Below are 23,975 nucleotides of genomic sequence, written 5' to 3' on the forward strand. Positions count from 1 at the left end.
TTAAACATGCTGCAGGCAGCTTGGGGCTCTGGCTCTTCTGCTCATCTGTCTATCATTGTCGAGAAATGCTGGTTTATACTGCCACCTAGTGAGAAGGATGAGACATTGCATTTACATGTTATTTATTACATACCTCAGCACTAATTCTCAAAGCGTAGAACTTCCTACAATCTTTGAATCACCATCCAAGATGCATGGCCACAGCCAAAAAAAGCTTTTCATCATTAAGTCTGGAGGGTACTTTCACTGTCCTCTCCTCATTCTTTCGTCTTCACCACAGTTGGAGCCTCCCAGCAGAGACTTCTTAATGGACATGTTTGTTGTCATGTTGGGTTCGGTGAAATGAAAATATACAGCTAAACCTAGAATAAAGGTGTCATTAAAACCTGAGAGAAAAACGTGCCCTGTAGGAACGGAAATGAATCTTCACACAGGAAAGAAGTGGCTGTTTTCCGATAGAGGGCGCTAGTATGGGTAATTTGGTAGTGGACGAGGGCAAAAAATTTTCCTCCCACGTAAAACTACGGTCAGGGTGTGGACGCTGGGGACGTAGACAATCTGCTTCAATCCCAATCTAGCTAACACTTTCTGTGTAATAATATATCCTGTTGAATCCATAGGGTAAGTTCAATTCAGTTATCTTTTTTTTACGTTGATGTATATTCACACTTAGAAATCATAATATGTATTGGGTTTGTTTGCTATCGAGATTGCTAGCTTCAGGCGTCCGGTCTGAAGTCAAAGAAGAGGAGGAGGAAAAACGGCTCCAACTGTTTTCCCTCTTTACGGGGCTTGATAATGTAACTAAGTATAAATGGTTGTTGAACAAAGTTAAGTACCTAGTGCAGTAACTAGCCACAGTATAACTTTGGACTGAAAACAGTAGCCTATTATCAGTATTCAAAACTGCTGCTAAGTAACGCTAACTATCAAACTAGCTCGAACGCCAGGTACTGTACTATAGTAGGAGTAGCGGGCCAGCTAACTTAGTACAACGTTAGTAGCTAGATATGACATTCATGTTGGGCTGCCTTTGGCCAATGATTCCTGATGGTTGCTGTTGTCTGTCTACAATGGTAGATACAGTATTTGTACTCTTTGTACATTATTTTTTACACAATAATACACTTTGCTTCAACACAGTAATTTACACAGCACCGAGTTATTTTAATTAATCTCAAATAAATCATTCGTCACTAACTACTAGGCTAACTACCTAAATGGCTGTAGCTAACTAGCAATTGTATTTTGGGAAAGAACCCTAGCAAGAAAATTAGCTCTAACTAACTGTCAGGTACTATAAATTAGCTAGTTTTATGCGATTAGCTAGTGAAATGTAATGTGGAATGCTCCCTGACAGCCACTGCTCATGCCATGGGTCTCATGGGCTATTTGTCTATGTATGTACGATAATATCCACCAATAGCACTAATATGACCATTGCTTGACTTTACACATAAATGAATCTATGAATTTCAAATCAGTCTTCACCAAACCCAAAATGAAAGTGTATGCAGTTTGTGTTCTAGCCCTGAGAAGCCTTCAGAAAATTGTTCAAACAGGGTTTTAACTTAACTCCGAGTAGTGGATTACTGCAGAGTTTGTCAAGGTGTGAGTCACGACCAGGCATTAGGTCAGGGTATCCCAAACTCGGTAATCGTTTTGGTTTTTGCCCTAGCACAGTACACCGCTGATTCAACTAATCATCAAAGTTTTATCATTTTAATCAGCTGTGTAGTGTTAGGATAATAACCAAAACGTGCACCCAGCGTTTGGGGAACACTGCATTAGGTAAATCACAAACAACTTGGCTTTACTGCACACCCAATGCAGTTGATTCAGAGTTTGACTGGATTGCCCAATGCCGGAGAGGTCTCCTGTTGCAGTGCAACTAGACAATCCTTGTGCTGCAGTGCTGTGAAACTAATGAGGGCCCTGAAAGCCTGCTGTGACCTCGTCAAAGTTTTTAGTCTATAGATTACATTGGTTGGAAGTCGGAACAGTGTGCACTGTCATGTTTTAGAATGTATTTAAGAACTGCGAGGAATCTTTGTCTGTAGTTCCGTTCATCGAGCATCATACTTCTCGTGTTTGTCTTTTCAGGATTGTGTCACTGGAACTCTAGTGTAGCTAAACGTCTCCTGTCGGTGTCCCCGACTGTAGCTGTTGTCTCCTTGCTAAGGGACGAATGCACTCCAGGCCACCCCTGAATTCCTTTGGCTGCCTCCCTTGTGTATCCCAGTCCCATCAACGTCTCTCAGAGTGTAAGTTAACAGAAGGAGCAGAGTGAGCCATCATGGATGATATTTTTACCCAGTGCCGGGAAGGCAACGCAGTAGCTGTTCGCCTATGGTTGGACAACACAGAGAATGACCTCAATCAGGGGTGAGTAATTTATCAGCACCTTTTTTTACATAAACATTTTTGTGTCAGATGTTGAATTGCACGTACAAGGATATTAATTCACCTGCTATCAGTATCAAGTCTCAAAATCATGCATGTAGGCAGGAGCTTGTGACCCGCTATCAGGAAGCCATGTCTCTATTGGACACACTCTTCGACGTTAAAATATGATATCACATCCAAATGTTGGACTGCTCAGCCATTATTCTATAGCGTAATACACAAATGATGCAGTTGCTTGGTGGAGTCGTTCGATGGGTTCAGATATGGGCAATTAATACTTTTACATCTGTTCTTTGCCAATCCCCTGTGATGTTATGACCCTTGAGTTGTGTGCATACAATTAGTTCCACACAACTGAATTGGGGAAAACTTCCAGGAATGTACAGATACCCACCACATCATCCCATGTACAATGAGAGGACATGGATGTGTATTGGTTTACTCGTACATCAAAAGCCGATGGGTAACATTGCTGGGTAATTGCGCTGTTATTGTCTTTCTTTTGATGTGGTTGTTGTCGAGGGTTGTTTGTTGCTGGACTCCTAGCCAGCCCGACTCCCCAACTCTGTAATTGTGACCTGAGATTTGAATCCACTTCTTTCTGAACATGTGACTTGGCTTGGAATGTGAACTTAAAATGAAGCCAAGGATGGCAAATGTCTTGGAAATGTGCACTGCCCTGAACATTTGTTTGGCTTGCCATTAATATCAGGTTACTGGGCAAAGACAGAGAGAAGATAAATAAAAAATAATGGGTGTTTCCTGCTTGTTTATGTGGCTGTTTTCATTTGACTCTATTGTAGACTGCAAAGCTATAGCCTTGCTCTAATGGTTGCATTTGGAGGTCCATTAGGCTGCGTTTACACAGGCAGCCCAATTCAAAAAAAAAAAAAAACTGTCAGTCATTTGACCAGTCAGATCAACTCTGAAAAATATCCCATGTGAAAAAATCTGATGTGATTGGTCAAAAGGCCAATTGTGGGCTGCCTGTGTGAACACAGCCTTACAAAGCAGGCTACATCATGGGTCCTGGCCTCCTCTCCTGTATGTATCCTTGTCACAACTGCTGGATCTCAGACATTTCTGGAAGAAGGTGACTTAAAAGAAAATATACAAAAAAAATGTTAACAGGCCTGAATATAGGACAGATGAGGTTATCTCTGCATTCAGAACTATAGAGAGACACAATTGCTGCTCCCAGGGCATGCTGTTTTTCTCAGTCTCATGCAGAGGCTTGATTGTTGCTTACATTGCTTAGACATTACAGAGCACTATGCATAGATTTTATTTACCAGCCTTCATTGTTTCACTTTAGTTTTGCGTTCATACTATTGTGTGTACTTCACTGTAAGTAGCTTATGGGATACACATGCATGGATCTATTGTATTTGTGTGAGTTTGCACGGCCAACCTAACACGTGTGACCCTTCTCCATTAGCCGATTGCCTGTCAAGTCCCATCGGTTAAGTTGATGTATATTTTCCCAATGGGAGAAACACATCCCTACTGGGCCTTTCAGCCCCTGCAATAACTGATTACATGGGTTTTATAGCTGACTGTACAAACACCCACATCCACCCTGTTGAATCCCACCATATCCTATATATTCCTATCCCACACTTTCTCATTGATGGTTTAGTGAAGGTGATTGTGAGCTCGTTTCTCTGTGTGGATGCACAAATGTAAATGTGAGACAAGGACCGTAGTGGAATGCTGAATTCCCTTACAAGGAATAACACGCCAAAAATGAGCAAGAGAAAGGGGGAGGTGTAAGCCAGGGAATTGTTGTGGGCTGAACGTAGGGCGCAAACGTGTGTGTTAGGCAGCGTGTAGACATGCGGCACATTTCTGATCTCTTTTTTTTCACTAGTTGGTCTTTTGACCAGTCAGATCAGCATTGAAAAATATCTAATGTGATTGGTCAAAAGACCAATTAGTGGAAAAAATATCATAACTCGGCTGCCTGGGCAAACGCAGTCTTGTTGTGTGCTAGGATTTTTCTGCCATTGAAATCCTTGTGTTGGCCGCTTGTGGATTTTCGGGACGCCTAAGTACAAACAGTTTAAAAAATGTATATATTTTTTAAATACATTTCCGGGACGATAAAATGCTTTCTGTGCAAACGGAAATGACTAAAAACATATATACAGTATGTAGAAAAGATGATTGACCTATATTTCTTTGAATAATCTTTGAGAACCAACAATTGCTAAAATAGAAGCTAGACAGTCACCTGACTTTAGCATTATTGTATTTTTTATCCATGGCAAACTGCATGAAATTGCAGAAAATTTGTTTTTAAAAGGCAAACAATTATCTCTGCTCCATGAAGACATTTGTAGAGTAGCTGTAAATTGGTTTTAAAATGGCAACATTTCTCTACACTGCCAAGATGTGGGCCTCTAAAATGTTATCTTAAGCCCCTAAGGTCGATGTTCACGCCCCCGCAGAAGTCTAATTAGCGTAATAAAACAACTCGTCTGAAGGTCCCTGGTACCAGCTGAAAAAATGAATGGAAGTACATATGGAGACCTTTTTAGTGCCAAAAATAAAGGGTTAAATACACATTAAATAAATGGAAAGGTTTCCTGATCTTTCCTGTCTCAGATATAGGACAGACACTTCAGAACACACTTCCTTTAGGTTTTGTTGGGGGACAATCTGTTCCATATTGTGAATGTGTTATTCAATGCGTTTGTATGGCAGTAAAGCAAACACAATGTTTTTCACTTTTTTCTATATTTTTTCTATACTTCAAGGTGTCTTAATTCAATATCAAATTGTAAAATGATCCTTGCTATGGCCTTGTTAAAACAATTCCATATAACGTAGTTGATGTTGGTTAATAAATCTATTTGTGCGTAAAGCTGTTTCCACCGCCTCTTTTTGCATGATGAGATTTACAGACACAAAATGATCCCTCCATGTCGAACGTACAAATTCTGTCGCCATTTATAAAATTGTACCGAAACTTCCTATTTCCATCACAGCTGTTGTTTTTTATTTTATACGGAATTACTTGACTATGGATGAAATGTAGTTTGTGAGTTTTTGCAGAAGGAATGCACAGGCAGAGCCATAACACCTTCCTCTCAATCATTCTTCTGTTTCCTGTACTCCTCTCTCAGTGGTATTAGATGGTGCCACTCATTTCCCCTCAACATTTCCTCACAATGGACCAGCTAATTACAAACGTACACAAATGAGTGACACTTTTAAAAAAATGCAGCATAAGGCTATTTCTTGAAGTTGAATCTTTCATTTAGGCCAACTCTACCATACTACTTTTTATTTTCTCTTATACCCATCTCTGATTTTAACTCAAACTGTAATTGAACATTTGAGAATTTCTACACTGAAGATCGAGGCTCTTAAAGATAATATTGGCTACGTTTACACAGGCAGCCCAATTCCTATCGTTTGACCAATTATTGGCAAAAGAGCTGATCAATTTGTCAAAAGACCAGAATAGAGCTGCCTGTGTAAACGCAGGTTTTTTAGATGGTCAGTGTATTTGGTCCACTTAGCATAGAAAAAGCCGACACCAGAACATTACAAATGCGACTCCCCACTCTTGAAAATACCTTGTTTGTGTTGTGGACTGTTCCGCCCGTTTGCTGGGTGGCAAAGGAGTGTGAACCATGGCTGTAGGCATAGTATAGTCAAAGCACATTCAAGAAGTATTATTCATGTTAAGGATTCTTGCTTTAATTTATTTTCTAGTCTAGCTGACTACTTCTGTAGATTTCTGCTGTGGGTGAAAAGCTGTCATTAGGCCTATATTAGAGGTCGACCGATTATAATTTTTCAACGCTGCTACCGATTTATTGGAGGACCAAAAAAGCCGATAACGATTAATCAGCTATACATTTTTTAAATATATATATATATATATATATATATACAGTGCCTTGTGAAAGTATTCGGCCCCCTTGAACTTTGCGACCTTTTGCCACATTTCAGGCTTCAAACATAAAGATATAAAACTGTATTTTTTTTGTGAAGAATCAACAACAAGTGGGACACAATCATGAAGTGGAACGACATTTATTGGATATTTCAAACTTTTTTAACAAATCAAAAACTGAAAAATTGTCCGTGCAAAATTATTCAGCCCCCTTAAGTTAATACTTTGTAGCGCCACCTTTTGCTGTGATTACAGCTGTAAGTCGCTTGGGGTATGTCTCTATCAGTTTTGCACACCGAGAGACTGACATTTTTTCCCATTCCTCCTTGCAAAACCGCTCGAGCTCAGTGAGGTTGGATGGAGAGCATTTGTGAACAGCAGTTTTCAGTTCTTTCCACAGATTCTCGATTGGATTCAGGTCTGGACTTTGACTTGGCCATTCTAACACCTGGATATGTTTATTTTTGAACCATTCCATTGTAGATTTTGCTTTATGTTTTGGATCATTGTCTTGTTGGAAGACAAATCTCCGTCCCAGTCTCAGGTCTTTGGCAGACTCCATCAGGTTTTTTTCCAGAATGGTCCTGTATTTGGCTCCATCCATCTTCCCATCAATTTTAACCATCTTCCCTGTCCCTGCTGAAGAAAAGCAGGCCCAAACCATGATGATGCTGCCACCACCATGTTTGACAGTGGGGATGGTGTGTTCAGCTGTGTTGCTTTTACGCCAAACATAACGTTTTGCATTGTTGCCAAAAAGTTCAATTTTGGTTTCATCTGACCAGAGCACCTTCTTCCACGTGTTTGGTGTGTCTCCCAGGTGGCTTGTGGCAAACTTTAAACGACACTTTTTATGGATATCTTTAAGAAATGGCTTTCTTCTTGCCACTCTTCCATAAAGGCCAGATTTGTGCAATATACGACTGATTGTTGTCCTATGGACAGAGTCTCCCACCTCAGCTGTAGATCTCTGCAGTTCATCCAGAGTGATCATGGGCCTCTTGGCTGCATCTCTGATCAGTCTTCTCCTTGTATGAGCTGAAAGTTTAGAGGGACGGCCAGGTCTTGGTAGATTTGCAGTGGTCTGATACTCCTTCCATTTCAATATTATCGCTTGCACAGTGCTCCTTGGGATGTTTAAAGCTTGGGAAATATTTTTGTATCCAAATCCGGCTTTAAACTTCTTCACAACAGTATCTCGGACCTGCCTGGTGTGTTCCTTGTTCTTCATGATGCTCTCTGCGCTTTTAACGGACCTCTGAGACTATCACAGTGCAGGTGCATTTATACGGAGACTTGATTACACACAGGTGGATTGTATTTATCATCATTAGTCATTTAGGTCAACATTGGATCATTCAGAGATGACAATTACAACAATACTGAATGAACACTTATTTTATCTTAATATAATACATCAATAAAATCATTTTAGCCTCAAATAAATAATGAAACATGTTCAATTTGGGTTAAATAATGCAAAAACAAAGTGTTGGAGAAGAAAGTAAATGTGCTATGTAAGAAAGCTAACGTTTCAGTTCCTTGCTCAGAACATGAGAACATATGAAAGCTGGTGGTTCCTTTTAACATGAGTCTTCAATATTCCCAGGTAAGAAGTTTTAGGTTGTACTTATTGTAGGAATTATAGGACTGGGCTCGAACCAGCAACACAACAACAACATCCACCATCGAAGCAGCGGTTACCCATGCAGAGCAAGGGGAACAACTACTAGAAGGCTCAGAGCGAGTGACATTTGAAACGCTATTAGTGCGCACTAACTAGCTAGCCATTTCACTTCGGTTACACCAGACTCATCTCGGGAGTTGATAGGCTTGAAGTCATAAACGCACAAAACGCATAAACGCACAACGAAGAGCTGCTGACAAAACGCCTGAGTGCTGTTTGAATGAATGTTTACAGGCCTGCTTCTGCCTACCATCGCTCAGTCAGATACTTAGATACTTGTATACTTAGTCAGATTATATGCAACGCAGGACACGCTAGATAATATCTAGTGATAACTACACATGGTTGATGATAACTAGTGATTATGATTGTATTTTATAAGATAAGTTTAATGCTAGCTAGCAACTTACCTTGGCTTACTGCATTCGCGTAACAGCCAGTTTCCTTGTGGAGTGCAACGAGAGAGAGACAGGTCGTTATTGCGTTGGACTAGTTAACTGTAAGATTGGATCCCCCCGAGCCGACAAGGTGAAAATATGTCGTTCTGCCCCTGAACAAGGCAGTTAACCCACCGTTCCTAGGCCGTCATTGAAAATAAGAATGTGTTCTTAATTGACTTGCCTAGTTAAATAAAGGTGTATTTATAAAAAAATATATATATATTTTTTTAAATCGGCAAATCGGCGCCCCAAAATACCAATTTACGATTGTTATGAATACTTGATATCGGCCCTAATTAATCGGCCATTCCGATTAATCAGTCGACCTCCAGTCTATATTCAGTGCTGTGATACACCATGGTAATGAGTTAGAGGCTCCTTGTTTGGTGAGGAGGCAGGGTGGGTTGTGTATGGTCACGGAGAATGCTGTTTATATTTAATTCCCCAGGGGAGGTTGGTAAATATTGTTCACCCGCCTAGCCCCTGACTGGGCAGATCACATAGTGGTCTTGGAGGGTCACCAACTTAACGTTACGTCTGTGTGAGAGGGGCTGGCCCGGGACTGGGTTGTGAACTGTAGAGCCAGCTGTATACTCTGGGCCTTCCCAGCTCCCACTGGAGCCAGCTGCAACCAGTCCTACTGTAGGCTACAGTCAGACACGAAACAAGTATGAGATTTCTCAAATCAAGGTCATACCTCTTTAATTGGTAGCTTGACTCCTTTCTGTGGCTGTGTGGATGGTGTGTTTCTTCTGTGTTTTAGAGTGTGCAAATAGACCAGTGTGAAAGAGTAAATCCATATCAGCCTATTGATGTGAGTCATATGATCTCACAGTGAGCTCAGCATAGAGACAGACAGGGTGTAGATGGGGCTCTTCAGTCTACAAATCTGAGCCCTGTTGGCAGGTGGAACTGCCTGAAATAACCTCACCCAGGGGCTTGGGAGGGGGGACAGGCAGGAGAAAGCACCTCTGAAGCCCCCTGGCCTGGGCAACCTTGCTGGGAAAGGTTGGAGACACCCCCACTCCTGGCTCCACTGACTGATTCATTGGCCTGGGTCAGAGCCCTGCATGAATTTGAATCCCGAACCATGCCTGCGATGTTCAGGCCCTACACTACCCAAGCCAGATCGCTTCTGCCAAATTTAAGTCCCTGGCCGAAATCAGAAATAACTTCCTTTTAGTAAATGCGTTGGCTTCTCCTCTCTGCATGCACTCTGCTTATTGCGGCTCTGAGTATCCATAGCAACGGCTCTGTTTGGGTGTCTCTGCTCAACGAAGAGACCTTAGAGGGCAGTTAGCTACTTTGTCACTCAACTCAGACAACTAAACAAGCATTATTTTCTGTGAAATAATATCTCCTGCAGTGGTGTAGTGTATACGCTGTATACCCACGTATTCTTCAATTGACATTGAGAATACTCACTGCTTAATCCCCACACACTGTAACAATTAAGACTGTTGGAACCAATCAGAATGTTTATCTTAAAATGTTAATGGTTCTTAACATTTTATGCATAGAAATGGGCACACAGCGGTAGGTCTACGCCAGTAGATGCTCCTCAAATGAGGAAGGGTGAATAAATAAAAATTGTGAAACATTTTAAAAGTCATCCTTTTTAGATAACTACTAAATAAATTCATGTCACCAAATAATAGATAATACACTGTTTTGCAATGAGGCTACTGTAGACCTTCAACAGCACTGTAGGGTAGCACCATGGTGTAGCCGGAGGACAGCTAGCTTCCATCCTCAGGGTACATTGATTTCAATACAAAACCTAGGAGGTTCATGGTTCTCACCCCCTTCCATAGACTTACACCGAAATTATGACAACTTCTGGAGGATGTCCTCGAACCCTTCAGAGCTCTTGCAGCATGAACTGACATGTTGTCCACCCAATCAAAGGATCTGAGAATGAACCTAGTACTGAAAGCGTAAGCTACAGCTAGCTAGAACTGCAGTTCATTAAATGTGATGAGTAGTTGACTCTGAGAGATGAATACAATAGTTGAACAATTTTTAAAAATGAATTTCTTCCGAAATGAAGGAGAAGCAAGAGATTTCGTCTCTTTTTTTTCCCAGTTTCACTTAATTAGCTAGCAAATACAGCTAGCTAGTTTAGCTTACTCAAACACCTTTCTCAAACAGAGGGATGCTATGTTAGCTAGCTGGCTATGACTATCCAACACAACACTGAAACTCTTCCAAATCATGGTACGTTTTTGGTTTGACTAATTTATTACCGGCGGTGTAAGTGCTAAACGCTTACTGATTGTATTCTGCAATAGAGGTCGACCGATTATGATTTTTCAATACCGATTATTGGAGGACCAAAAAAGCCGATACCGATAAATCGGCAGATTTAATAAAACAATTTTTTTTGTAATAATGACAATTACAACAATACTGAATTAACACTTATTTTAACTTTAATATAAAACATCAATAAAATCCATTTAGCCTCAAATAAATAATGAAACATGTTCAATTTGGTTTAAACAATGCAAAAACAAAGTGTTGGAGAAGAAAGTAATATGTGCCATGTAAAAATGTGTGCCATGTAAAAAAGCTAACGTTTCAGTTCCTTGCTCAGAACGTGAGAACATATGAAAGTTGATGGTTCCTTTTAACATGAAACTTCAATATTCCAAGGTAAGAAGTTTTAGGTTGTATTTAATATAGTATTTATAGGACTATTTCTCTCAATACCGTTTATTATTTCAGTGAAATACGGAACCGTTCGGTATTTTATCTAACGGGTGGCATCCCTAAGTCTAAATATTGTTGTTACATTGCACAACCTTCAATGTATGTCATAATTACGTAAAATTCTGGGAAATGAGTTCGCAATGAGCCAGGCAGCCCAAACTGTTGCATATACCCTGACTCTGCGTGCAATGAACGCAAGAGAAATTACACAATTTCACCTGGTTAATATTGCCTGCTAAACTGGATCAGTAACTAGTGATTATGATTAAACTTATCTTATAAGAAACAATGCTAGCTAGCAATTTACCTTGGCTTCTACTACATTCGCGTAACAGGCAGGCTACTTGTGGAGTGCAATGGTTAGAGCGTTGGACTAGATAACTGTGCGGTTGCAAGATTGGAACCCCTGAGTTGACAAGGTGAAAATCTGTCGTTCTGCCCCTGAACAAGACAGTTAACCCACAGTGCCTAGGCAGTCATTGAAAATAAGAATGTGTTCTTAACTGACTTGCCTAGTTAAATAAAAGGTATAAAAAAATATTTGGAAATCGGCGCCCAAAAACACCGATTTCCGATTGTTGTGTGAACTTGAAATCGGCCCTAATTAATCGGTCGACCTCTACTCTGTAACATTACTGTGTGTTTGTAGCAGGTTAGTTCTATTGTAACATGTTAGTTCTATTAGCTATGTTGACCTTAGGTAATATGGTGTCAACAAATTAAGTTGTGTGTAGCAGTTAGGATATGGTTTAGAGGTCGACTGATTAATTGGAATGGCAGATTTAATTGGGGCCGATTTCAAGTTTTCATAACAATTGGAAATAGGTATTTTTGGACGCCAATTATTATTATATTTTTTACAAGTCAGTTAAGAACACATTCTTATTTTCAATGACGGCCTAGGAACGGTGGGTTAACTGCCTTGTTCAGGGGCAGAACGACAGATTTTCACCTCGTCAGCTCAGGGATTCAATCTTGCAACCTTACGGTTAACTAGTCCAATGCTCTAACCACCTGCCTCACGAGGAACCTGCTTGTTACGCGAATGCAGTAAGAAGCCAAGGTAAGTTGCTAGCTAGCATTAAACTTATCTTATAAAAAAAAAACAATCAATCATAATCACTAGTTAACGACACATGGTTGATGATATTACTAGATATCTAGCGTGTCCTGCGTTGCATATAATCGATGCGGTGCGCTTTCGCGAAAAAGGACTGTCATTGCTCCAACGTGTACCTAGCCATCCATATCAATGCCTTTCTTAAAATCAATACAACGAAGTATATATTTTTAATCCGTCATATTTAGCTGAAAGAAATCCAGGTTAGCAGGCAATATTAACCAGGTCAAATTGTGTCACTTCTCTTGCGTTCATTGCACGCAGAGTCAGGGTATATGCAACAGTTTGGGCTGCCTGGCTCATTGCGAACTAATTTGCCAGAATTTTACGTAATTATGACATTGAAGGTTGTGCAATGTAACAGTAATATTTAGCCTTAGGGATGCCATCCGTTAGATAAAATACGGAACGGTTCCATATTTTACTGAAAGAATAAACGTTTTGTTTTCGAAATGATAGTTTCCGGATTCTACCATATTAATGACCTAAGGCTCGTATTTCTGTGTGTTATGTTATAATTAAGTATATGATTTGATAGAGCAGTCTGACTGAGCGATGGTAGGCACCAGCAGGCTCGTAAGCATTCATTCAAACAGCACTTTTGTGCGTTTTGCCAGCAGCTCTTCGCAATGCTTCAAGCAATAGTCCAAGGTATATGAAATACAAATGGTATAGAGAGAAATAGTCATAATTCCTACAATAAGTACAACCTAAAACTTCTTACTTGGGAATATTGAAGACTCATGTTAAAAGGAACCACCAGCTTTCTGATGTTCTGAGCAAGGAACTTAAACGTTAGCTTTCTTCCATGGCACATATTGCACTTTTACTTTCTTCTCCAACACTTTGTTTTTGCATTATTTAAACCAAATTGAACATGTTTATTTATTTGAGGCTAAATTTATTTTATTTATGTATTAAGTTAAAATAAGTGTTCATTCAGTATTGTTGTAATTGTCATAATTACAAATGAAAAAAAAAATTGGCCTATTAATCGGTATCGGCTTTGTTTGGTCCTCCAATAATCGGTATCGGCGTTGAAAAATCATAATCGGTAGGCTTGGAATTTTTTTAACATTTTTTTTTGGGGCCTGGTAACATAACTGATGTGTTGTGCATTTGATTTCCACAAACGAAGGGAAGGATCATAAGAGAAGAGCACATAGATGCAAGAAGGAATACAACGTGGCTGCTATGAAAGTGAACTGTGTTTACGTGTGCTCAAGGGTGTATTCATTCTGCTGATTCTGTTGGGGGGAAAATAAAAATTTTATCTTAAATGGAAGTGAATGAAATGGTGTTAAATGGCCTGTATTTACTATGGCCGCACAATTAATCGAATTCACATTGAAATCGTAATATTGACGCTCAATATCCATATCGCATGCAATATTTTGAATTGCATCTCCATTTATTGTTTACTCTGTTTCTTCTCCTTGTGGCTGCTTCCCACACACACCAAGCTCCGCCCCCTGTCACTCAAAGAGTGTGGTTCCTCCTCCCTGCTGTTAAGATTCAATATAAATGTGCATGCTGTTCTGTTATGTCAAATGCGGTCAACTGATTGTTCCAAACTAGAACAATGCTACTTTACTTCTTAATACAAGTCATTACATTTCTTTGATTCCAACAGTTCATCTAAGTGTTTTGCTTCATAATGTGTGTCAAATCGCAATATTTGGTGAAAACAATTTGCAATTAGATTTTTTGGGGCCCATATTGTACAGCCATAGTATTCATCCTGAATGAACTCTGCTGGGATCATTGATTTACAATTACTGTCCTACTTGATATCATTGTCTGCTGGAGAGGGCTGCTGTATGAGTACATTGGGCTAAATCTGTTCTGAGCACATCTACAGGTCATCCACCCAGGTTTCTGGATGGTGTGTGTTAGGGGAGGCAGGGTCTCTGTGGGCCTCATTGATGCTGTTTTCCCTGGAACACTGTTTCCTGTTTGTGTGTTGTTGTGGAAGTGGAGGGTTATAACTCCATAAAGGGGGCTGTTTTCATCACAATACCCCCTCAGTTCTCAACTTCCAGATCTAAACATTCAGCACTTTTCTCTCACTGTCGTGTTTCTAGCAAGCGCAGCATGATTTAATTTATACAGAGTGTCACACATCTTGGCACAAATCATAAGCACATCTGAGCCCTATGGAATTCTTCTGACATTCAGGAATGAGTGGAGAATGGAACATTTCATCGTCAAATTCCTCTCCATTTGTTGACAGGCTGTGAGAGAGAGAAGGAAAGAGGGAGGGAGCTAGTGGTAGAAGGGAGGGTAGTGGAGAAGTTTTGGCGTGTGCGGGAACAATCTGGAGGGGGGGGCTGAGGTGATGAAGGCCAGTGACAGGATAAAGCAGCAGAGGCCCGAGAAATGCAGCAGGACATAACACATAGCAGCTGGGGAGTCGTGTGTGTGTGTGCCCCTGGTGAAGGAAGTCTCCCCCGACCCTTATAAGGCCTGCAGAGAATGCTTGTCCTGTTGTTCTTTTAGTCCCCCTTTCGTGACTGCCTCACTACTATACGCCAGCCAGCTCTGTCTGCCCCCACTGCCTCACTACTATACGCCAGCCAGCTCTGTCTGTCCCCACTGCCTCGCTACTATACGCCAGCCAGCTCAGTCTGTCCCCACTGCCTCACTACTATACGCCAGCCAGCTCTGTGTGTCCCCACTACCTCACTACTATACGCCAGCCAGCTCTGTCTGCCCCCACTGCCTCACTACTATACGCCAGCCAGCTCAGTCTGTCCCCACTGCCTCACTACTATACGCCAGCCAGCTCTGTCTGCCCCCACTGCCTCACTACTATACGCCAGCCAGCTCTGTCTGCCCCCACTGCCTCACTACTATACGCCAGCCAGCTCAGTCTGTCCCCACTGCCTCGCTACTATACGCCAGCCAGCTCTGTGTGTCCCCACTACCTCACTACTATACGCCAGCCAGCTCTGTCTGTCCCCACTGCCTCACTACTATATGCCAGCCAGCTCAGTCTGTCCCCACTGCCTCACTACTATACGCCAGCCATCTCAGTCTGTCCCCACTGCCTCACTACTATACGCCAGCCAGCTCTGTCTGCCCCCACTGCCTCACTACTATACGCCAGCCATCTCAGTCTGTCCCCACTGCCTCACTACTATACCAAATCAAATTTTAGTAGTCACGTGCGCTGAATACAACTGGTGTTGACCTTACAGTGAAATGCTTACTTACGAGCCCTTAACCAACAATGCCGTTAAAAAAAAAACATAAGAAATAAAAGTAACAAGTAATTAAAGAGCAGCAGTAAAATGACAATAGCGTGACTATATACATGGGGGTACCGGTTAGTTGAGGTAATTGAGGAAATATGTACATGTAGGTAGCGTTATTAAAGTGACTATGCATAGATGATAACAGAGTAGCAGCGGTGTAAGGGGGGGGGGGGGGGGGGGTGCAAATAGTCTGGGTAGCCATTTTGAAAAGACGTTCAGGAGTCTTACGGCTTGGGGGTAGAAGCTGTTTAGAAGCCTCTTGGACCTAGACTTGGCGCTCCGGTGCCGCTTGCCGTGCGGTCGCTGAGAGACTAGTCTTTGACTAGGATGGCTGGAGTCTTTGACACATTTTAGGGCCTTCCTCTGACACCGCCTGGTATTAGAGGTCCTGGATGTCAGGAAGCTTGGCCCCAGTGATGTACTGGGCCATTCGCACTATTTCCTGTAGTGTCTTGCGGTCGGAGGCCGAGCAGTTGCCATACCAGGCAGTGATGCAACCAGTCAGGATGGTGCAGCTGTAGAACCTTTTGAGGATCGGAGGACCCATGCCAAATCTTTTTAGTCTCCTGAGATGGAATAGGCATTGTCGTGCCCTCTTCTCAACTGTCTTGGTGTGCTTGGACCATGTTTGTTTGTTGATGTGGACACCAAGGAACTTGAAGCTCTCAACCTGCTCCACTGCAGCCCCGTCAATGAGAATGGAGGCGTGCTCGACCCTCTCTTTCCTGTAGTCCACAATCATCATCTTTGTCTTGATCACGTTGAGGGAGAGGCTGTTGTCCTGGCACCACACGGCCAGGTCTCTGACCTTCCTATAGGCTGTCTTGTCGTTGTTGGTGATCAGGCCTACCATACGCCGGCCAGCTCTCGGTCTGTCTCCACTGCCTCTCTACCATATGCCGGCCAGCTCTCGGTCTGTCTCCACTGCCTCTCTACCATACGCCGGCCAGCTCTCGGTCTGTCTCCACTGCCTCTCTACCATACGCCGGCCAGCTCTCGGTCTGTCTCCACTGCCTCTCTACTATACGCCGGCCAGCTCTCGGTCTGTCTCCACTGCCTCTCTACCATACGCCGGCCAGCTCTCGGTCTGTCTCCACTGCCTCTCTACCATACGCCGGCCAGCTCTCGGTCTGTCTCCACTGCCTCTCTACCATACGCCGGCCAGCTCTCGGTCTGTCTCCACTGCCTCTCTGCTATACGCCGGCCAGCTCTGTTTGTCCACATTTCTACTTCGCTTTCCTTTTCATGCACACATTCTCTGCCTGGGCTGGGTTCAGTATGAAAAAGAAAATGTGACATTTTCAGTTAAACAGTTCCTGTGAAGAAGGTTTTGGAGAAACATGTTGTTCAGTGCAAAGCGTTAAGCAACGTACCAAACGTTCAATCGGACTGAACGCATTAACCATGCTCTCTTGCCCCTCTGTCTGACTGTCATTGTCACTTATGGTTGTTAAGGTCATCGCGGGGATGCTGTCATGAGGTGTCACTCCTGTCCTGTCAGAGGCCAGTCAGGCCACTGTCCTAACATGTGTTTCTGTCAATGTGACTAAGGCAGAGTGGGACGGGTTGCCACTGCCAGCAGCACATCTCCTCTGTTGCTCTGTGACTGACTGCAGGGCAGGCTGAGTTCATATTAAGTTCCTGTTTCCTGGCTGGATGTTGACAGAATTTCACTATCAGTCATGATCATCTGTTTTCATAATTTCTCTGTTCTTTGCTCACAGCTGTGCATTGCTGCACTGCATTCCCCTGCCTACTGCCAAACTATGCTGTTTTAACTAGGTAGGCTTAGGCTTAAAGGCTCTTCATGCTTCTATAAGCCATTAGGCCAAGCAGGCACAGGGAGTTTTTGCTTACCTCTCAGTTACGAACAAGGCTATGCTGTAGGTAGCAGTATCTCATGTCATTTAGTACTGAGAATCCAGATAGGCCTACACCATTAGTCAGACAGAGAGTCCTGCTAGGCGCTTTCAGTTCTGTACTGCTGTATATGACAGGGTTGGGTGGTCGTTGTTAAATGACCAGGGGTAGTAGTTTCCTCCTTGCTAGTAGTAAACGGTCCGTGGTGTGAAAGCAGTATGGTGTGATGTTATTCTGTCCTCAGTGATGACCATGGCTTCAGTCCTCTCCACTGGGCATGCAGGGAAGGCCGCTCCAGCGTGGTGGACATGCTCATCATGAGAGGGGCTCGCATCAACGTCATGAACAGAGGAGATGACACGCCCCTGCACCTGGCCTCCAGCCACGGCCACAGAGACATCGTGGGCAAGGTGGGGCTGAGTGGAGACACTGCACAAAAACGACTTACATACATTCCACACTGCACTTACTACACACACACAAACACTTGATGTCAATTATATCATTGGGTTGATACAGCTTCTCTTTAGGTTGATATAGCTTCAGCTATTAAAGGCCAGGAAGGAACTTAAGAAACCAGAGTTGATGGCTGCCCAACACCCCAACTCACTGCATGTTTAAGACTTGTCTGCTCTTGTTGCAGTGCTGACTGACATCAGTCGCAGTGCTGACAGTCGTTATGATTTGGTTTAATATTAGACATGTCACGATACCTCTGGAATGTGTGAGCAGACAGGAGATATCCTTTACCAGGCCTGCCATAGTTGGATTACTAGCATCACTGTATATAATCCAAACAGGATCTGGACAGCCTTTTGTTGTGTCTAATCTTGTGTTTTGGTCTCCTAGCTGATCCAGTGCAAAGCAGACACCAACACTGCCAATGAGCACGGCAACACACCATTGCATTACGCCTGCTTCTGGGGACAGGAGTTAGTGGCTGAGGTCAGTATGCCCCCTGGTGGCCTACTCTGGCTACTGTCTCTGTTTTCTGTGTGAACAACAGCTTTTGTACCACTAGAGTTACATTGATGTCTGTCTTCCTCAGGACCTGGTGACTAATGGAGCTCAGGTGAACATCTGTAATAAGTATGGAGAAACTCCTCTGGACAAAGCCAAACCTCACCTGCGTGAAGCCCTCCAAGGTATTCAACATCCCATTACTCTGCAATGTTGGCAAGAAAAAGGTGAATATTATCTGTGTGTTAGCCCTGTTACCTAATCAATGCGTGCTTTGTGTTCGCCCCCCTCTCAGAGAAAGCAGAGAAGTTGGGCCAGAGTTTGACCAAGGTCCCCTTCAAGGACACGTTCTGGAAAGGCACCACCAGAACTCGACCCCGTAAGTCCCACAGCCACAAAGCCATTTACTAGCAAGAAGAGAAGTGAATATCGGGTACAGTTTGTAGGAATGAATATCCAGTAAATGTCCCACTGAGGTCTCTGGTAGTCCCCAATGTGCCTGATGACATTTCCACTGCCTTTCAGTGTGCTAAATTGTGCAGAAATAGTAAGGCTTTTTGCCAGACCTCGGGCTTTAGCTATGCTCTTCAACTCTGTCCTCTGTGTGTCAATGCCTACAGGTAACGGCACGTTGAACAAAGCAGCGGGCATTGACTTCAAACAGCTCTCACTCCTGGCTAAGATCAATGAGAACCAGTCTGGAGAGGTATGGAGCTGTTGTTTCTACAGAACTGTTGTTTTATCTGTTACTGATGTCCACAATAAGGCATGTTGCAAAGTGATCAATCTCACACCAGCATATGTTTTGTTTTGCATAGTTATACTGTATGTTGTCATATTGTGGAGGTTATGCTGGAACTTTGTCTCAACGCTTCTTTCTTCTTTAGTTGTGGCAAGGCCGCTGGCAGGGGAATGAGGTTGTGGTGAAAGTGTTGAAGGTTCGCGACTGGTCCACCAGAAAAAGCAGAGACTTCAATGAGGAGTATCCCAAACTCCGGTAATAACGGTTTACCCGCTTATTGTTCATTGTAGGTGTAATTTCTCATGTTGTGTGGATATCATGTCTGTCTTCCTCTTGTACCTTTTTTATTTATCGGATTGTCCCTCATATGTCCCATCCTATATGCATATTTGTCTGTCTCCTCCCCCTTGTCCCTCTTCCTCGGGCCCATCCCAGGATATTCTCCCACCCCAATGTGCTGCCCATGTTGGGAGCGTGTCAGTCTCCTCCCGCCCCTCACCCCATCATCATCACACACTGGATGCCCTATGGCTCCCTCTACAACGTGCTTCACGAGGGCACCAGTGAGTACCACATTAACCTGCACTGTACTAAAGACTTCCAATAAGGTCATTGATTCATAGAATATTCCTGGACGTCTTTTGGAAGTGCAGGCTTAAGTATTGGAAAAGAGAGTAATTAATATTACTGTACTAGTTACTAGAGAAGGAGTACAATGTTACAGCTGTTGCTGACGTGTGAAAATGACTGACATGGCTCTGTTGTCTTCTGTCAGACTTTGTGGTTGACCAGACACAGGCGGTGAAGTTTGCTTTGGACATTGCCTGTGGGATGGCCTTCCTCCACACGCTCGAGCCCATGATCTCGCGGCACTCTCTCAACAGCAAGAGTGTCATGGTGAGAGATGGACTCACATTAATATCACATATTCACTACAGTGATGTACTGTAGTTGTCATGTGTTTCACTCATGCTTCTTATGCCTTGGTGGATGACTGACTTTGTGTTCGAAACCCACTGTTATAATGCCCTGATATTCCTTGACAGATCGACGAGGACATGACAGCCAGGATCAGCATGTCAGACGTCAAGTTCTCCTTCCAGTGTCCTGGCAGGATGTACTCCCCAGCATGGGTAGCCCCTGAAGGTACATTACACACTCAGCAACTTTTTCTCTGCTTACCGCTTTTTACCGTTGAGAATGTAAATATTTGCTTTATGTAACTATAAGGCATACAACTCCTACAGCTATGAACGTGTGTGTGATCCTCTTTCTCTCTCTGTCCTGTGCCCATGCAGCCCTACAGAAGAAGCCTGAGGAGATCAACCGGCGGTCAGCAGACATGTGGAGCTTTGCTGTGTTGCTGTGGGAGCTGGTGACCAGGGAGGTGCCCTTCGCTGACCTCTCCAACATGGAGATTGGCATGAAGGTGAGACCGCTGGAGCTCAGGGTGCTGGAAGTTATAGAATTTGTTACAACAGGAATCTCAAAACACATGTCTCAGTTTAGTCTTGTCCTTCCCAGTGTCTCTGACATCTCTGTTCTGCCCTCAGGTGGCCCTGGAAGGCCTACGACCCACAATTCCTCCGGGCATCTCACCCCACATCTGCAAGCTCATGAAGATCTGTATGAACGAAGATCCAGCCAAGAGGCCTAAATTTGACATGATCGTACCCATCCTAGAGAAAATGCAGGACAAGTGAACTGCTTTTTTGCTCTGCCTTGAGCAGAGCAAAACCCCAGATATCATCCAGAGATGTGGTGCTTACCAGTGTTGCCTTAGACCTACTCTCACTACTTACCGCTGCCCTCAATGTCACTAACTTAAGCCTCTGAAACCGGCGACAGTCACTTATTCTATTCTTCATTATGATTTTTACTTGACTTATCAAGACATGTTTTTATCAGTACTTTCATCTACGTCACTGTCTTATCGCGTCCATGCTGGAGCTAAGAACTGACACTTACGACTTGTGTTCTAATCATGTGGACTGAGTACAAGCCTCTGTGACTGAATAACCTGTGGAGGTCAGGATGACAATCTGTCTTTCGCACTGCTTCCTTTCTTTACCTTTGGAGGTGGTCTCACTAACTAGGGGTCAGACGCTGTAAAGTGACTTGCAACCTATTATTCCTGATAATGAAAGCTCTTACGAAAACAACACGTTGCTGTATTATCCTGAAGCTTGTCTTGTGGAACTGAGTGTGTACTATTTGGCTTGTTTCCTTTATTGTTTCAAGTGCAAGTAGTATGTATGCAAACAGGGTTATAGGACTGCTCCTGCTGTTAGACTATTTATCCAACAAAGCATTTCCATGTCAGTATTCTTCAGGAAGTGCAGGGGAATGAGCGGAACCACTTTTTACACGTGAGCTACTTTGTGTTAATTGTTCATCTTTGATTCCAATGGATGTTGAAAGAGGGAACTACCCTCTGAGTGGGAAGTCAGAAGTACAGTATCTGACTTTATAAGGCATCCGCATACTAGGTTTGGTTTGATCCTAGCATAACTTGGTTAGGCGACGGGAATGTCTGTGCCTTGCATACTTCATTAAGACATTTGCTTGAAAAACGAGAAAGAAGTGTCAATATTACTTTAGCCCGCATCAGAAGCCGTACAACACAGCCATAATACTTCCTCAAAATTGCCTGAATTAATCTAACATAAATCAAGGAATCTGTAATCAATATTGACCTTTTAACTGAGGTCTTAGTTGCACAATTTTACATCTAAGCTGCATGTTGCAGTATTTCTCAAGTTAACAAAATGTGTGTGAGAATGACAACATGTAATTGAAGAATTCCTGTTGACCAATCACTGATGAAAGGGTGTGGTCTTTGGCTACCAAACTTCAGCTTGCATCAAGGAAGAGAAGTGTGCTGTAACAGATGAAAAAAACCACCTGTCGAATGCTGCTGAACACCAAAACAAATGACAACATTTTGTCTATATGCACAAACTTTTTCGACTGGGAAGCATACCTCTCTGTGTACTGCATCAGACAGTTTGGTATATTTCATCCACAGTATTTTCTGCCCTCAGATCTTTGGGATTTGTTTTCTTCAACTCTCATCTTCATTGAATTCTGTGGCTATGTTTATGCCTGATGCAATTCTCAACTTTTCACAGGCGAGTGAAGACGAAATGGACAGTAAGGGGATAACATTAACATTCTGCTATCTGTTACTTTGTTTCCGCTTGCTTTTTGACTTCACTGCATTGTTGTGCCCTGATATGAGTTAGTTCCGTCTTTATTGGCCAATGTTATACTTATAATGTTATACTTATTTGTTTTTGAACATAAGTTCTTTGTGCCTCCACCAGCTTGCTTATTTCTGCTGAATCACTGGGGTAAATGCCAAAACCAAGCATGTCTTATACAAATGTATGTAATTTATAAGTATATTAATAAAATAAATGTTGGTATCTAGTCCGAAAGATCTTGTTTTGGTGTATTTCTCAGACTAGTGCATGATAGTGGAGGTTTTTTCATGCAGGTAGGCACAGACAGGAAAGTATCTGGCAGAATTACCAGCATTTACTACAAAGTTTTTCAAATCAAATTTTATTGGTCACATACACATTTAGCAGATGTTATTGTGGGTGTAGCGAAATGCTTGTCCTCAATTAATATAAGGAAATCTGTGAACTTACATAAATTAGAGCCTAATGAATTTATTTCATATGACTGGACGGGCGCAGCCATGGGGAGGGCATAGGTCCACCCACTGGGGAGCCAGGCCCAGCCAATCATGAGTTTTTCCCCACAAAAGGGCATTATTACAGTCCAGAAATACTCCTCAGCTTTTGCGGTGGCTGGTCTCAGACGATACTGCAAGTGAAGAAGCTGGATATGCAGGTCCTGGGCTGGTGTGGTTGTGAGGCCGGTTGGACGTACTGCCAAATTCTCTAAATCAACATTGAAAGCATCTTATGTTAGAGAAATGAACTTAAAATACTCTGGCAACAGCTGTGGTGGAAATTCCTGCATGCCAATTGCATGCTCCCTCAATTTGAGACATCTCTGGCATTGCGTTGTGTGGCAAAACTGCACATTTTAGATTTGTTTTTTTGTCACCGGCACAAGGTTCTTGATATGCCATATCTGTCAGATGGATGGATTATTTTGGCAAAGGAGAAATGTTCACTAACAGGGATGAAAACAAATGTGTGCATACATTGAGAAAAATAAGCTGTTGTATGGAAAGTTTCTGGGATCTTTAGTTTCAGGTCATGAAACATGGGGCCAACACTTTACATGTTGCGTTTTATATTTTTGTTCAGTGTTTATCAGGGGTTCCAAACCTTTTCACTTGGGGGGCCCCCCCTTCCAGCATTGGAGGAAAACATTAGCTGACAGGCTGGTTTATCTGGACATTTCTGACACGTTATAGATGGCTCTAAGGTATGCAATGATTAACATGACAAGAGGAACTGATGATACACTACCCCATTTCTGAATTGTACCTTGTGCATTTTACGATTACAACTTTCAAGAGTAATTTTAAACCCGGACTTCCTTTAATATATATATATCCGCAAAACACCAGTCTCAACGTCAACAGTAAAGAAGTGACTCCAGGATGCTGGCTTTCTAGGCAGAGTTCCTCTGTCCCGTGTCTGTTTTCTTTTGCCCATCTTAAACTTTTATTTTTATTGTCCAGTCTGAGATATGGCTTTTTCTTTGCAACTCTGCCTAGAAGACCAGCATCCCGGAGTCACCTCTTCACTGTTGACGTTGAGACTGGTGTTTTGCGGGTATTCTGTGAAGGGAGTAGTACCTAGCGCTGTACGAGATCTTCAGTTTCTTTGCAATTTCTCGCATAGAAAGTCCTTCATTTCTAGGAACAAGAATAGACTGACGAGTTTCAGAAGAAAGTTG

The 23,975-nt window shown here is 42.7% G+C and overlaps 1 protein-coding gene across 1 annotated transcript; it reads left to right on the forward strand.

Annotated features, from left to right (window-relative positions):
* Nucleotides 1–430: 430 nt before the first annotated feature.
* LOC110507998 (scaffold protein ILK) lies at nt 431–22,531 on the forward strand. Its single transcript, XM_021588431.3, has 13 exons — nt 431–621; nt 2,104–2,385; nt 17,634–17,799; nt 18,239–18,334; nt 18,438–18,534; nt 18,645–18,728; nt 18,970–19,055; nt 19,237–19,346; nt 19,527–19,654; nt 19,867–19,988; nt 20,138–20,237; nt 20,390–20,520; nt 20,645–22,531. The coding sequence occupies exons 2-13, from the start codon at nt 2,297–2,299 to the stop codon at nt 20,792–20,794; spliced, it is 1,359 nt and encodes a 452-aa protein (XP_021444106.1). The 5' UTR covers nt 431–621; nt 2,104–2,296; the 3' UTR covers nt 20,795–22,531.
* Nucleotides 22,532–23,975: the final 1,444 nt, after the last annotated feature.

The sequence above is a fragment of the Oncorhynchus mykiss genome, chromosome 27 (genome assembly GCF_057628025.1).
Source record: "Oncorhynchus mykiss isolate SJ-2025 chromosome 27, ASM5762802v1, whole genome shotgun sequence".
In the NCBI taxonomy this organism is placed as follows: Eukaryota; Metazoa; Chordata; class Actinopteri; order Salmoniformes; family Salmonidae; genus Oncorhynchus; species Oncorhynchus mykiss.